Here is a 16,030-nt window from a genome sequence, read left to right as displayed (position 1 = left end):
GCTGGGAATTGCGGGGCTGGTTCATTTCCTGGCGCTTCTCGGCGGGGCTGAAGGCGGAGGTCGGACAGAGTGTTAACAATCAGAGGAAGGGCGCGCAGGAGGATGTCGGACGCGGTTCTGTGCGGTACCGCCCTGGTTCCTGGCGCCGCTGCTGTGTCCGGCTGCTCGCTGAGGGGGCAGGATATCCTCGTGACTTTGCTAGAGGGCACAGAATGTACAGCTAATGTAGCGTTCAGTGTAGGACACACCTTTGTGCTTCCCTTAGAGCACTTTCTAGGGGTGGGGGGGAATGAGATTTGTGTGTCACTGCTCTCATGCTCCTTGAAGTCACTTTGTAGCAATAGTGGTTACTTAAACTTTGAGGCAAACAGCTGTAAAGCAATGGGATTAAACCTGTCTTGTGCTGTTCTAAACTTGAAGTTCTGTCTGAAAATATTTCAAGTGGGTCTGAGTTAAATGAACTGCTGCCAGGTCAGGCCAGTAAGACAAGTTTAAAATAAAAACAGTGTTTTTTTCGGATGGTTGTGTGAGGGGAGGTGTAGGTATGTGAGAGGAAACCAGCCTGATTTTTTTATGGATGTGCCTTGGGTTAAAAAAAGAAATAATATACAGGAGAAGGAGCAGCTGTCATAGGCTATTTGAAGTGAGTTACCTTTGAGTGACAGCTGTGCTGTCCCATGGTTTTAACTGACTCAGTGCCAAACCAGAGGTTTTGAGAAAGGTGGTTTTTTTTCCTCAAAGTCCTGTGTTCTCACATCTGAACCTGCAGGAAGCCTCCTGCTCTGCAGCAGAGGAGGGCTTGAGGCTGTAAAAGAAGTGTGCTGGAAGCTGAAGCCCAGATGAATGATCTCTGAAGTACTTGTTTTGAAGTACCTGCTCCACAAACAGGCCAAGCTGAAGAATGTTTGGCTCAGCTGAGGGTTTTTGAGCATCTGCACTTAGTGACAGTAGCATTTGTGGGAGCTGTTTTTCAGGGGGACATAGAAGAGCAGAAGGTTTGGTGGCCCACTTTTTTGCTGTAATTAAATATTCCAATGTTTCAAGAGTAACAAAGGAAATGAGCCCTTTTTGCTAAGTTTGGTGGCCTGTTTGACTGCAGTAATAGCCTGAGCTGCCTCCTGCTGTGGGAGCTGTGGTAGAGGAAACCCTGCATGAGTCCACCAGGGGCTGGTGGGCACTCACTGCCTCTTCCAGCTGCCTTTCCCTCCATAGCAGCATCGACTCACTTGCATTTTGGGCCAGGTTTGTGGCTGGTAGGCACAAAGCCTATTAAGGGGGAGGACAAGAGATGGACAGCAGAGATGAAGTTTCAGATACTTGGTTTCTTTAGGGGATGGGGCAAAGAAAATGACTGCTCCTTGCAGCAGCTGCCAATAACTGGGCTAAGACTGTGTTGAAACACTTGCTGGGTCCTGGGCTGTGAAGTCCAGAGGAGCACATGGAGGTTTGTTTATTGGAGCATAGAGGTCCATGTGACATTCCTAATGCCTGTTTTAAGGGAGAAGCCATGCTGGAGGTAGGGCAGGAAGGGTTGTGTACTGAGGAGGGTGAGTGCAGGCTGCAGCAGTGGCCCTGTGCTTCTTGTGTCAGGAAGGAAAGGCCAATCTCATGACCTGTGGGACAATGGATACAACTTAGAGCACAGGAAGCTCCACCTCAACATGAAGAAGAACTTTTTTACTGTAAGGGTGACAGAGCTCTGGAACAGGCTGCCCAGAGAAGTTGTGGAGTCTCCTTCTCTGGATACTGTCAAGATCCACCTGGATGCGTTTCTGAGTGACCTGCCCTAGATTCTGTGGTGGCTCTGCTCTGGTAAGGGGGTTGGGCTCCATGATCTCCAGGGGTCCCTTCCAACCCCTAGCATTCTGTGATTCTGAGAAATCCCCCTGTGAAGCAGCACACTGTACTTCTGGGCATTTCTGTCCCCAGTTGGGGTCTGAGCCTGCTGGGGTTGTGTGTGTGATTGTGGTTGCATCTTCTGGGAGCAAAACTGTGGCCTCTGAGATGGTGAAAGTGGCTGAAGGAGGGTCTAGGGAACTTGGAGTCAAATGATGAGATTTTAAAAGGTAGAGAAAAGTGCTTATTTTGGGAATGAATTTTATTAGCATGACCTGTTGTCTTTCTTACACTTCTGTGAAGATATTAGTGAGATTATTATCTCACCAACTTTTTTTAAGAATGTTTCAGAATCCCCGTTTTTGAACCAAATAGAAACTACCCTTAAGCACGAACTGTCTGGAATTGTTCAACCTACGTGTCCTTTACCAGGCAGAACTAGAACTGCAGCTGAGATCTTGTAGCTCCTCACCTGCTGGACCTCCACTCCAAGAATTACTGAGTGACAGTCTAATTTGCTTTTCAGGAAAACGAGATCAAGTTGTTAACTGCAGAAATCGAGTGTCTGAAGAACTTTGGGTGCTTGGGAATCTCCCCCAGTTTGGAAGGATTGCGAGACGAAAACGCAAAACTCAAGTATCGGTTAAATTTCCTGCAGAAGGTAAAGGGAGTCAAGAATCAGGCTGTGGCTTGTGGGTTTTTTCTCCTTAAGACAAGCTACATAAATGATGTCAGCTGGTTAAAGCTAGTGATGTATGACAGCGTGGTCATGCTGCATTCTGACACCTTAATTGTTGGTGACACATCAGGTATTTTCTTCTTAAACAGAATCCTAATTTATGAAAAATGTCTGTGTGTTCGTAAGCCCAGACCATCAGGTCCTGGCAGCCCTGCTGGGAACTCTGCCAGGATCACTGACAAGGTGTGAGGAGTGACACGGCTCCACATCCAGGAGAAGTGTTGGTGCTGGGAGGTTCAAAGGGAGAAGCAGCTCTTGCCTCACGTGATGTTTATGTGGTTTATGCTGCTCTCAGTGTCAGCCAGATCTCTCAGTCACCCTTTGCCAGGCAGCCAAGGGAAAAAGTGGGATTTAACTGCTCCTCAGATGTTGGGAATTTAACCTTCTGGGTTTTCTTTTTTTCAGAGCCTTCAAGAGGAAAGAAGTAAAACAGCAAAAAGCATGATTAATATCAACAGCTGTCTTCAGGAGATCTTTGGAGCTGCTATTCATGCTGCCTACCCAGATTTAGAAAACCCCCCACTGGTGGTGACGCCGAGTCAGCAGCCCAAGTTTGGGGATTACCAGTGCAACAGCGCCATGGGCATAACACAGGTAAAGCTGAATGGCCTCACAAGGAGAAATAAAACCAGGGGAGTTGTCTGTTGGATGCTGAGTAATAGGACAGGGAAAGCTCCAATACTGGACCTGCCTCAGGCTTGTTGCAGCCCTCTGGGCTGAGAATCTAATGGCATTTTAGGGGAAGCATTGGCCTTCACAGAGTGGACCTTTAATCTCTGTTTAGATGGCTGATACCAGAGAGTTACCTGTGTGTCACACAGAAAAACTGCTCATTTTGTGGGATCTAAATCAAATCAGACTTTTAAGTGCTGCATTGATTTATTAATGATATGTAATTAACTACCAATTAGTGAGCTACATGTTTGGAACTACCAGCAAAGCAATGAATCACCACTCTGGATGGTTACAAAATGTTGCTAAACACCTGCAAATCTCTTAACTCCTCTCTAGTAATGCCAGGAAAGTATCATGTCCCCAATCACAGTGGTGTGCACACCCCCTTGAGGGGGGGTGGTTACAGACAGGGCCCCATCCCTGGCAGCTCGGGTGGCCCTGGTGGCGCACACGTCTGCTGCTGTGGGCACTGAGCTCCTGCTGCCCATGGGTGCACGTGGCAGCAAGAAGGGGTGCAGTGTGCCTGGGTGGGGCAGGGGTGCCTGGGTGCTGCATCCTGAGCTGCCCTTTGTGAGCTCCAGCACAGGCTGCACACGGCAGTTGGTGGCACAGGTCGTTGTTGGGCCTGGGCAGGGGCTGTGATGGGCATGAAACACCTTTTTACAGTGTCCAGCCAGGTGGAGACTGTTGCTCACACCTTCCTCCTTCCTGCTTTAGCTGGCTCCTTGGTTTCTAAAGTCTCATGTTAACTCCCTGGTTACAGCTGAATTTGGCTGCCCCTTGCTGCATTCCTTTGAGCACTTTCCATTTAGTGACAAATGCTCTTTCACGTGGCTTTGAGTGTGCTATTCCACTCCCTTTTTTGTGTTCATGTCCCTGGCTTGCTGTTGTTATCCAAGCATTTGCTGAGAGGAGGCTGTGTAGGCATCCCCACATCTATGGTTGGTGCCATCTGTATTTTCTTTTAACTGAGCAAAATGCAGAAAATGTGGTTTATTTTGTTATGACATTCAGATCTTGGAGGTTTTCAGGCAACTGTAAGAACGGTTCCACTTTACAGAACACCTGTTAAGTGTGTGCAAAGGAAGGAGTGGGGATGGTTTCTTAATCTGGCTGGTATTGACAGCTACTTTGAAAATGATGGCATTGCTGCTTTCTGGAAGCAATTTGGCCAAAGAGGACCCCAATAGAGTGGAGAGACTTGAGGAGCTGCTCAGTGGGAGGAAGGAGATGGTGCACTCTAGCTGAGGCGCTAAACTACCTGAACTTTCAGTGCGTCGATGCCTTTGAGTGAATAGATAAGACTCTTTGTAATCACAGATCTTTTATTTTGCAATCCCAATAGAAGCAATATTATTTTTTTAAGTGTTCTGTTGTCAGTTCCCCTTTATTAATTTATTAGACTGGTCATCTTGACCCAACATGCACCAGCACCCAGGGAATTCTGCTCTCCCAGGCTGCCTGCAGCCACTGTCCTGCCACAGGGATCCTGACTCGGGCAGCATGGATACGTGCTGGCCAGCAGGCTTCTGGTTGGAGTGCCAGGGTGGAAGCAGCCCTCCCAAATCTGTGTCCTCTTCCCTTGGTCTCGTTAGCATGTTTGGCTGGGCCCCAGCCAGAGGAGCACCCGGGGTGACTGCGCTGACACGGGCCTGCAGGGCTCTGCCATTTTCCTGACCGCTGCTTTACCCCAATTAAGTCGCAGTTGGGATTCTCAAGCAGTCCTGGCTTCTCAGTGTCAACGTTGTTTGCATAACTCAGTGTCTGAACGGTCCCCTTCAAGCCAGGGTTTCAAGTTCCAGTTTGTCAGCTGTACTGGTGAATAAGGACTCCTGGTGCTGGGCTTGGCTATGGAGTTTGTTCCCTGGAAAGGTGCACCCTACAAGCTGGGCCTCAGCTTGGCAACTCTCACAAATGCAGCACGGCAGAGCCAGAGGATGCAGTGCAGACATTCCTCTCTGAAAGCAGCACTCTCTGTTGGCCTAAGTTTTAAGGACTTGACTGTGGTGCACATCTCCCCACAGAGCCTTTCTGCCCCCAGGCTGTCCCTGTGCATGCTGGACACTAGCCAAGCAGGAAGTGCCCCTGCATGGGCAGCAGGGGTTCCAGGCAGCAATCCCTCCCCGAAATGCGCCCATGTGGAAACAGCCCTTACAAATGCATATTGTTGTCCTGGGAGCTCGTTAGCATATTAATGCCTGGGGTTTCAGCCAGGAGGTCTGCTTGCTCCTTAGAGTAACAGTATGGTGACTGTTTCTGGAATGATTCAGATAACACACCTGTAATCTGGGTGCTTTTATTTTTCCAGTAGATTGCAGCATAGAAGGCTGCAGAGGTTTTCTTTTCTTGCCAATTCCATCTTGTAAGGATCCTGTTCCAAGCAACTGCGTGTGTGGCAGGTTAAACAGGAAGCTGAAACTTCAGCAGAAGTTCCATTTTGCAGCAGAGGCCAAGTTAACAAATAGCAGCAGCAGTGAGTGTGAATTCTGAACTGACAAAGGGATACGTGCTTTTTGTGGCCTTGATGGGCAGTGATGGGTTATTTTCAAACACATCAGAGTAAGGACAGAAAATTATGTAATGAGAAACAAAGAGTTGTGGTAATTTTATACAGTGAGAATGTACTCTTGTGCAAGGGACAGGTTGGGGTAGCTCACACAATCCTCCTTTGTGCAAGGGATGAGTTGGGGTAGCTCACAGGGTTCTCCTAAAGGGTGTTTTCCTAAGTTTTGCAAATAGCTATGTGAGAGAGAGGGTGCTTTGGGAGCGGGCAGAGAAGTTGTGGAGTTGGTCTAGATGATCTCTGAAGGTCCCTTCAAACACAAGCCATTCTGATTCCTTTGTTGTATGTGAACTTGCATTGTGTTATTGGTGTTCCTCACAGTGGGCCATCTATGTCTGGAGAGTTAATCAGCATTTTTTTCTGATGCTCTTTTAAGAAAACTGGGCAGAGTCAGGGTTCTCTTTGGTTGCTTGGATTGTTGGATTTTATTTATTTAGCCATTTATTTATTTATTAAGTGTGAGTCTAAGGCAGAACTGAAGGCAGTTTGCTTTGGTTGCTTTTAATGATAAATCAGGAGACTTGCTCTGAAACCACATTCAGCATCTACTCTAGGCACAGTTCAAAACTACCTGTGAGGCTGATGAACAGGATTTTGAAGCAGTATGAAGGACTGGGCCAGTTATTTTGATTTATTTTTTTAAGAGTTTGTCCTTTTTACTGTCTTAGGGACAGAAGGATTTGCCAAACCATTTAATTTATTGAAAAATAGCCTGGAAGATTTTTTTCTGACACGAATTGCCCTTATCAGAAAGGTGTGAACGTGTTGGATCTGATTACCTTTCTGCTGTGTAGAAAGATGTGATGTAATCTGTAAAATTACCTAGAGATGTTTGTGTTTGTCTCTGCATTGTGAAGCTTAAGAATGATGAGGATCTCTGAGTGCTGCACTGTCTGTGCTTTCTGTCTCACTCTGTAGAATGTTTTACTTGATCTTCTTGTTGTGTTTCAGATACTGCTCAAAACCAAAGAGCAGAAGGTTAGCCCAAGAGAAATCGCTGAGAAAATAGTAAAAAATATTCCTGCCAATGAATGCATTGAGAAGGTTGAAATTGCTGGTCCTGGTAAGAGAGTTTAATGTTACATACTTGGTAGGTTTTAAAGCTGACAGGGCAGTTCTGTACTGGGTGGCAATCACGGAAGCTGAGTTGAGTTAAACTATTGTGTGATTTAAAACTGTGGTTATGGCTGAATTAGCTGCTTCTGTCTTGGTGAGCTTTGGAGCCTCAGACTTGGGCACTAGCAGAAAATCTACCTCCCTATTAGAACTGGCAAGTGCAATCCTGAGCCCTTTAATTAGTGACTTTTCCACTGTTCCTTAAGGAGCTGTCTTGTCCCCTTTGACCATCGGTGATGGGGATCAGCCACAGGCATGAACTGACAGCAAGTCGCAGCATGGCCTTTGTGCTGTTGCTTGCATGGTGAGGAGACCTTGTCCTCTCAGTGCTGAGATGCTGAAGGTTATTAATTGGTGCATCTGTTTTGTCCCTGTGACCCAGGAAGAAATACAAGGGCTCACATTCCTGAGGACACACAGCACAGCCCTTGGAGTGCTTGGGCAGAAGCTTGTTCATTAGCTCTGTGAAGCAGAAGTAAAACTGTTTTTCCACAAGCATGGATTATCCTAGGTGGGACTATGTGTTAGGATATTAATTTTAACAAACAAGACAAAGCATGATTTGTTTTTGCATTCTGCAAACCTGGCAAGATCATTTATTTTCTCCTTAAAAATGTTTTTTACAAATTCACCTTTGAGTGACAGTGCAGAAGGGAGCTGTGTCAGTGACTAGCTTGCAGCACCTGGCTCCTACAGTGAAGGCTACAGAGGTGTGAAACAGTCTCTTGTCATCTGGGAACAGAAACTGTCTTCTAGTGACAGCTTTCTTGTCCTGTTACTGAAGTTCTGTCAAGCTAACGTCATGTGCTCTTGATGTGAGGAACCAGAAATCCAAAGGAGAAGGAAACAAGAAGTGCTTTAAGGGATTTCTGCAGCCCCAGCACTCACTGCTGGTTTCCTCCTCTAAAGGTTTTATCAATGTCCACTTGAGAAAGGATTTTGTATCGAAGCAGCTGAGCAGTTTATTGATGAATGGAGTTCAACCACCAGCTATTGGCAAAAGGAAAAAGGTACAGTAGGGCATGGGCATCCTGCTCCCATGCAGATGAAACGTGCTGGACTGCAGGCAGCCTTGAGATTCCCACCAAGGGGATTTCTTGAGCAGCTGATGCCTGTGTCAGCTGGTTGTTTCAGCGGGGCAAATGGGATGTCACTTAGGGGTTGGGGACCATGGGGCAGGCTGTGTGTGCCTGGCGGGGTCTCTGGTGGGTGAGGGCCAGGCCTGCTGCTGCCTTTTATTAATTTTCACCTCTGGCACTGTGTCTAAGGTGGTGGTGGATTTTTCATCCCCCAACATTGCAAAGGAGATGCACGTTGGCCACCTGAGGTCTACCATCATCGGAGAGAGCATGTCTCGACTGTTCGAATTTGCAGGTTATGATGTTCTGAGGTGAGAACTGACTTCTGGGTGGGCTGGGCTAAATATTTAAGCAATATTTACCTCTGTGCTTTGGTCTGTATTGGTCTTTTTTTATAAGCACACAACAAATAATCCTTTATGTGCAGCTGAGCCAGTGTAGCAGAGTTAGGAATCAAGATAGGCAGCAGCTTCATGGCAGTGAAATGGGGGCCTTGCCTGGTTGTGATTTCTGATATTATGTGTGTGTCTTCTTTTAGAATATATGTATTTTAAATGCCTGTATTTTAAAGGATATGTTTGAGAAATCATTGTTATTGTGCTCTCTGATTGCTTCAAGGTTAAACCATTTAGGAGACTGGGGCACCCAATTTGGAATGCTCATTGCTCACCTTCAAGACAAATTTCCAGATTATTTAACTGTTTCTCCTCCCATTGGGGATCTTCAGTCTTTTTACAAGGTATTTGTAGCAAATTGTAGCAAATAAGCATGCTATTTATGTCAACATCTGAAAAGCAGATTGAGGAGCTTTACAAATTGCAGCATAGTTTTGGAGAAACAAAATAATTTAATCACTGTTGATAGATGATTGCATAAACCTGGTGCTGGATAATGCACTGCAGTATCAGCTCTTGAGTTGTCTGTCTGGGACATGCTTAAAGGCCTGTGTAAGCACCCTGCCTCTGTCTGGTGAGATGGTTGTGCCTGGGGAGCCTGGTAGGAATGCTGAGGGTTTGCAGAGTTAGCTTATGGTTGGACTTGATGAGCTTAAAGGTCTTTTCCAACCAGAACAACCACGTGTGTGACTCTGTGTTTCAGGGGAGGAAGAGGTGCTTTTTCATGCAGTGTGTTTTGCCGTAGGAATCCAAGAGGAGGTTTGACACAGAGGAGGAATTCAAGAAACGTGCCTACCAATGTGTGGTGCTGCTGCAGAGCAAAAACCCAGACTTCATTAAAGCCTGGGAGCTCATCTGTGACGTGTCGCGCAAAGGTGACTTGGCCACACTGGGGGATGTGTCTGAGCAGTACAGCAGTGTAGTTTCCTCACTACTGTGGCTGAGCCCATCCTCTAGTTTTCTTTTTAAAATCCCTGCCACGCTGCCTTGAGCAGCTTAAGGCAAAAAGCTGATACCAAAGCACGGGGCTGTCGGGTGAGGCTTCAGTGAAGTCTTTTGTCTCCCATGTCCTAGTCTGATGGCTTCACCAAGAGATGGAAAATGCCTTTAGGGACTTGCTCTGCGCATGGGTAAATGTATGCCCCTAGTTCCCACTGTGTGCATTTCATGGAAGTATTTTGTTCTGTTCCCTCCTCAAGAGTTCCAGAAAATTTACAACTGCTTGGACATCACACTCATAGAGCGAGGGGAATCGTTCTACCATGAAATGATGAAAGACATCGTAAAAGAATTTGAAGATAAAGGTGAGACTTTGGTCTGAGAAATTCTGTAGCTGTCAGGATGGGCGAGGTAACCTCCCTCCCCTTGGATGAGGTGTTGGACTCATGTTTTTGAAGTTCTTGTCCCACATCCCTGATCTTTTTCCCAGCCACAGTGGATTTTCTGTGGCGTTAAGTCCCAGAGGAGCATTGGTGGAATTGTTTATTGTATATTTCATTCCAGGGAGCATGAATCTGTCTCACACCAAAAGCAGTTTGTCTGTGGTATTTGTAGCATGTGCATGAGGTACCATTGGATTTGTTTGTATTCTTAGTAAACAGTCAAGAGTGATACATGACAGACTTCCCAGTCTTAGCATTGTGCCTGAATGGAAACTTTGTCTGAGAAGTCTCTGTGAAGACAGTGACATTTTTGGATCAAGTTGACTTTGAGGCTGGCAAGAAGCCAGATAAAGCACAAGTCTGGTTTTACCTGTTCCCTCTCTGCATTTGGCAGTTGTTGAATCTCACCAGCTGAACTGTTCTGACTAACCTTATCTCTGAAAGGCTTTCTGCTAAGTCCTCACCTCATCTCCACAGAGTTTCTGTTGCCTTTAATGCCATACTTTGTGGTGCAGGTTCTGTGGCTGCAGGTGCCAGTGACAGGAGTTTTTAAATGCAATTAAGGCTCTTCTGGTAAGGCCAGATCTGTACAGATCTGCTTCCTTGTGCACAGTGTGAGTTCTCGGAGCGCAGTGCAGAACATGACTTGGTTGGTGAAGGGAGTTCTCATTTAGGCATTTTCATATTTTGAGCCATTCATTATTTGAACACATGAGTGCATGGCCTTTTCCTTCTGGTGGCCTCTGGGAACGCGTGTCTGCCTGTGCTGGCCCACAAACCTACCCAGTCAATACAACACGGAATGTTTTCCATTGCTTTTCTAGGATTTGTGCAGGTGGATGATGGCCGAAAGATCGTGTTTGTCCCAGGTTTCCCTGTCCCGTTGACAATCATGAAATCAGATGGAGGTTACACATATGACACATCTGACTTAGCTGCTCTTAAACACAGACTGTATGAAGAGAAGGCTGACATCATTATTTATGTTGTTGACAGCGGCCAGGTGAGTGTGCCAACCTCTGCTGTCACTGCTGGTGCAGACCCTTAGAAGGTGTGTTCAGTGACATGCAACAGTAACAGGTAGAATGTTTTCAGGGAGGTGTATTTACTCATGTCCTTGTCAGTGTAATGGCTGGAGACCTTCATGAAGAGCCCTTAGAACTGGTTGTCTGGGGAGAGACCCGGTTACCACTGGAGGGAGGTGAAGCATAAATCTCAATAAATCTGGTATGAGATTTGTGCTGCTTAGTCTTGGGTCTCTCCTTGCCTGAGGGAATGCAAGGTTGTCAGTTCTGTATCTGAGCAGCGATGGGAATTTGCTGGATGCTGCTTCTGTGAACAAGAAGTTTTTGAAGGGTGGAGTTTTTCTGTGGAGCTAGAAACATTGTAAGTCTGGTTGTGAAAGCCGCATTATGAAGGAAATAAAGCTGGGAAGAAAACTGTAGCTGGAGGAGTGGGTTGAGAACCAGTTGTTGCTGTTTGTTCCTTGCAGTCGGTGCATTTGCAAACAGTGTTTGCAGCTGGACAGATGATTGGCTGGTATGACCCCAAAGTAACCAGAGTGGCCCACGCTGCCTTCGGAGTGGTGCTGGGAGAGGACAAGTAAGTCTTTGGATGTAGATTTTCCTTTGTGCTCTGAAGAGGGTGTCTGAGTGACTGCAGAAGACTTGCTTTTGTTGACAAGTAGTATGCAGTGTGCCAAAAACCCCAAACACTGCCTCCGTGCAGTTCTTTGTAACTGTTGTTTCAGTGTGTCAGGGTCCCTGATCCACAACAGCCACTGGTGTTGTGGTTGGGTTCCCTCTTGGGCCTGGCTTCTGCTGCCTGGCATCTGGGGAGGGGCACTGGGAATGGCCAGTGGAAGCTGACGGGAGCATTGGGAGATGACAGTGATAAAGGTCATGATGTCCATTATTGTCCACCTGCGTCATGGTGGATGAAGGAAAATAACCTCTGGCCCTGGTCTGTAAGCCAAGCCCTCATGCTGCAAAGCTGGTTTTGTGCCTCTCTGAAGGTGTGGCTGAACCATGGTCAGGTGCCAGTTTTGCTGTAGTTTTGTCATAAAAGGTGCCTTGCTGGGCTCCAGCACTGGTGTTGTGTCCTGCCTTATGTTTGAACTGGGACAATTCTGACTGCTGGAGCCTTCCTGGTCACCCTTCTGAGCCACCCCACAGGTGTTCACAGATTCCCATGTTTTGGGGGGTGTTTTGCCTGGCTGCAGGTGCTCATTCTGGCTGTGTGTTTTCAGGAAGAAGTTCAAAACCCGTTCAGGGGACACAGTGCGGCTGATGGATCTACTGGAAGAAGGGCTGAAACGAGCCATGGACAAGCTGAAAGACAAGGAACGGGACAAGGTACCATGACAAATTGCTTCTCTCTCCTGAGAACTTCCTAGATTTGTTAACAGATTCATGGCTTCTGCATTCTGGATGTGAGCTGAGGATTTAGACACTGCCATGGAGATGTTGTGGATTGAGTACCCAGTGTGATTAGTTAATGGCAGTTTGAGCAAGATGCTGTCGTGGGGAAAGAAGAGCAGTGGGAGACGGAAAGCTGCAGGCAGCAGGCTGGCCTCTGGCTGGTGTGGGTGGAGAACTGGACCTGGCAGGGTAGCTGGCCTTGCAGGTGCCATCAGGGTATCGCTGGTGTGATGGGAACAGCAGCGACTCCCCTAGGATGCAGGAGGTGGTGGCAGAATATAAAGTTGCAGCCTTGGCCTGCTGGGTTAGCAGTGTGTTCTGGGGATGGATGGTTGAGGATCCGCATGGGCTTTGGCATCAGGCTTGATGTCCCTTGGAGGCCATGGCTGAGTTTGCTGTAAGCCCTTTGCTGTGCTGATGGGGCCCTGCTCCACCAGAGAGTTTTTGCGAGTGTTCAGACTACCCAAACTTCTCTGTAAGGGGAGGAGGGCCAGGTGTTTGTTTCATGTAGGCATCAGGCATGGCTTGTAGGAAGCAGGAGCACAGTGTAAGTGTCAAACCTGTGGGGCAGAGAGGTCCTGCAGGCCTTCAGCAGTAGAGGGAAGTCAGCCTTAACCTGCCAGGACTGCAGTGGCATTTGATGCAAGAGAAGTGAGGGGTGGATCTGGGCTTATCTGGTGTCGCCAGGTGGAGAAGTGTGTGTGAGCCTTTCCCTGCAGACCCTGTGGGTAAAACCCAGTCAGCAGCCTGGGCCTTCCCCCCGAGCCCTGCCAGGTGGCCAAGGCTGCGTGTTGCGTTTGTGATGCCAACGTATCATCCTTCCTCATGGCTGCTTCTGTTTTGAAATCGCATCAGGTCCTCACGGCAGAAGAGCTGAAAGCTGCTCAGACATCAGTGGCTTTTGGATGTATTAAATATGCAGATCTCTCCCACAACAGACTGAATGATTACGTGTTCTCCTTCGACAAGATGCTAGATGACCGCGGGAACACGGCTGCCTACTTGCTCTACGCCTTCACTCGCATCAGGTGGGGCTGTGGGGAGCCCGGGGGCTGCTCTCTCAGGTGTGGGGAGGGGGCTGACTGGGCTGCATCAGTGCTGGTAGGGGCAACTGGTAAGAGAATTCAGCTACACTGCTATGTGCCTTAGGCACGATTTTATTTGTCACTGCAAATGGTGTTCTCTGCTATCTGAAAGCGAGCTCCTCTGTGTGCCAGCAGCTGCTCACCTCAGGTGTTGCTGTACAGTCTTTCTGGCAGCCTGGGCTTGGGTTTGCTCAGTAGCATCAGCTGTTGTTGCCAAGACCTTTACTCAGACCAAATCTCTCCCTGTTCCTCTGCAGAGTGGGATGGCTCTGAGGGCAGTGTTTACCTGGGTGTTCCCTGGGCTGACTGCTCCTTTCTGGCCTGGGGAAGTGAGGGAATTAGTGGGTGGCCCATGCTAGCCCTGAGGCAGGCCAGAAGTGACCAGCTGCAGCTGGCCCTGGGCAGGCTGAGCAGCCAGACCCTCACAGACTGACTCTCTGGGTCGTTCCAGGGCTATTGCCCGCCTGGCCAACATTGACGAGCAGATGCTGCAGAAGGCAGCCAGGGAGGAGGTGCTGATCCTTGACCACGAGAAGGAATGGAAGCTGGGCAAGTGCATCCTGCGGTTCCCTGAGGTCTTGCAGAAAATTCTGGAGGACTTGTTACTGCACACACTCTGTGACTACCTGTACGAGCTGGCCACCACCTTCACCGAGTTTTATGACAACTGCTACTGTGTTGAGAAGGACAGGCAGAGTGGTGAGTGTTGGCTCGGGAGTGCCTGTGTGACATGCCACAGTACAGGCAATCTGAGGGTGTTTCCCTCTGCTGGGAAGGCCATTGTCACACTACTTGCTGAAGGGAGGGCTGAAGGTGGCTGGCACAGCCTGTGTCATCTGCCTTGTGAAGCAGGAGGGTTGAGTTGTGAGCAACCAGGAACTCGGAAACGCAAGGGCTGGTCAGTCTGCCTGGCACAGGGAGCCTGGGAGGGAGCTCGGTGTGCCCAGGGCCAGGTTGTGGTTGGATGGTGTTCCCCAGGGGAAGGCAGCATGGGTTGTTCTGAGCAGCTGCTCCAGCTCCTTTGTTGCTGTTTTGCAGGCCAGATCGTGAAGGTGAACATGTGGAGGCTCCTGCTGTGTGAAGCCACGGCCACCGTCATGGCCAAAGGGTTTGACATCCTGGGGATCAAGCCTGTGCAGAGGATGTAGCTGTTCCCTGTGGGATGACAATAAAGGGACTCAACAACTGGAGGTGTCTGTGTCTGTTTAAGGTGTTGTGGTAAGGGAAGATGTTCTGGGGCAGCAATACCCACTTAAGAGAGAAAGGAATGAAGAAATGAAAGGCAAGGAGGAAGTAAGTGAAGAAGGGAAGAAAGGAGTGGGGAGGAAGGGGAGAACAGGAACGTGGTACAGAGGCAGACAAGGGGCCAATGGGCACAGCTCAGAGCAACTCTCATGTGCAGGAACCAAACCCCACAGGCCCAAGCCCAGGGCTGCTCTGCTTCAGTCTGCAGAGTTTTAAGGACTGAGAACTCAGAATGCATAGGAGAACCTCCAGGAAACCCTCCAGCCACAGCACAACTACCCACACTCCCTATGCCAACCTTACTCTGGTGAGTCCCACCCTCTTTACCTTATTTGCCAGCTGTGAGCAGATCACCCAGCTTTTGATGTCATCTCTAGCATCCCTCAGCAGAGCACAGAGCTCTCAGGGGAGCCAAGCAGTCTCATCCCAGCCCTGCAGCATGAGGCTCTGGTGCTCATGGCAGATGTTAGTAAGCTGATCAAGGCAACAGTCAGGTACCTGCACAGGAGATGGACCATCACACTCAAGGACTGAACGTCAATGTAACACACCAGGGAGGGTGTGGAAGAGCACACTACCAGAACAATATACAGGCTGTGGGGGGGCTACCACCTACAAGCACACACACATCTGCCCTGTGCAGGTGTCCTGTACCAGCCCTCAAAGAAGGGGTGTGGTCCCAAGTGCTGCCCAGAGGACAGCAGTGCTGGGTTACCTGCTGTGGGAGCAGCACCATCAGCTCCCAGCAGTGCTGGTGCAGGCAGCAGTTGTACCTGGAGGAGCATCAAGCCCAGGGGAGGAGCAGATCAATTAAACTACATTCCCTCAGGGGACACCACAAGGGAAATGCCTTTCCCTGCAGCAGCAAAGTTCTGAGTCCCTACAGAGCTGGCAAACCTCTTTGCTGGGTGCTCGTTGCTGGTGTGGAACTGCCAGGCCACCTGTGGGGCAGTGGGCCATGGGCCTGCCTGTGCTTGGGGATCTGCTGGGTGCTCTGCTGAGGTAAAGCAGCACAGAGGTAGTGCCCATGAACACAACTAGACCTAGTTCTGCTGCCACACTGTCCACAGCATGGCAGTCATATGTGCTGGGGCTTCACCAGCTGCCCAGGCTCCATGCTATGCTACCTGACCATGTCCTGTGCCATGGCTGTGTCCTCCCTCCTCCCAAGGTGGGGCCACGGGAGCAGCAGGACTGGCTGCTCAGGATGCTGAGTGCAGAACCATGGGGCTGGGCAGTGCCTCACAGAACCCCATCCCACCATACCTGAGGGGATGCAGGGCAGACCCAGCAGGGGCAGTGGTGACCAGCAGAGTCCCAGTCACATCCATCGGGGAGGCCAGGCAGGCAGGGCCAGGGTCGGTGACATTAATGGCAGCAGCTGCAGTCCAGGGTGACCAGGCAGGACCATCAGCTCCAGAGCAGCAGGGCTGTGTCCAGGCACAGCTCCTCAGCTCCCAGGCAGCAGCAGCTCCAGGTGACCCGTCCCAGTTGG

At 49.1% G+C, this 16,030-nt stretch overlaps 2 protein-coding genes across 2 annotated transcripts in view; one reads left to right on the top strand and one right to left on the bottom strand.

Moving 5' to 3' along the window:
• The first annotated feature begins 102 nt into the window (after nucleotides 1-102).
• On the top strand, nucleotides 103-14,478 carry RARS (arginyl-tRNA synthetase). Its single transcript, XM_010002049.1, has 15 exons — nucleotides 103-225; nucleotides 2,363-2,497; nucleotides 2,981-3,169; nucleotides 6,765-6,876; nucleotides 7,839-7,939; nucleotides 8,198-8,319; nucleotides 8,627-8,747; nucleotides 9,149-9,278; nucleotides 9,603-9,707; nucleotides 10,610-10,788; nucleotides 11,278-11,387; nucleotides 12,034-12,139; nucleotides 13,061-13,233; nucleotides 13,742-13,989; nucleotides 14,329-14,478. Exons 1-15 carry the CDS (start codon nucleotides 103-105, stop codon nucleotides 14,436-14,438), a joined length of 2,064 nt encoding a protein of 687 aa, XP_010000351.1. The 3' UTR covers nucleotides 14,439-14,478.
• A 459-nt stretch (nucleotides 14,479-14,937) lies between these two features.
• The window catches only part of LOC104392619 (rho GTPase-activating protein 7-like), a 14,034-nt gene continuing 12,941 nt past the window's right edge, over nucleotides 14,938-16,030 (bottom strand). The window contains exon 10 of the mRNA XM_010002048.1: nucleotides 14,938-15,033. Within this exon, the coding sequence (XP_010000350.1) occupies nucleotides 14,938-15,033 (96 nt within the window). The remainder of the gene's footprint in view (nucleotides 15,034-16,030) is intronic.

Source organism: Chaetura pelagica, unplaced genomic scaffold (assembly GCF_000747805.2).
Source record: "Chaetura pelagica isolate M959 unplaced genomic scaffold, ChaPel_1.0 scaffold356, whole genome shotgun sequence".
In the NCBI taxonomy this organism is placed as follows: Eukaryota; Metazoa; Chordata; class Aves; order Apodiformes; family Apodidae; genus Chaetura; species Chaetura pelagica.
The sequence above is the reverse complement of the archived record's forward strand: the minus strand, read 5'-3'. Positions and strand labels throughout refer to the sequence as shown.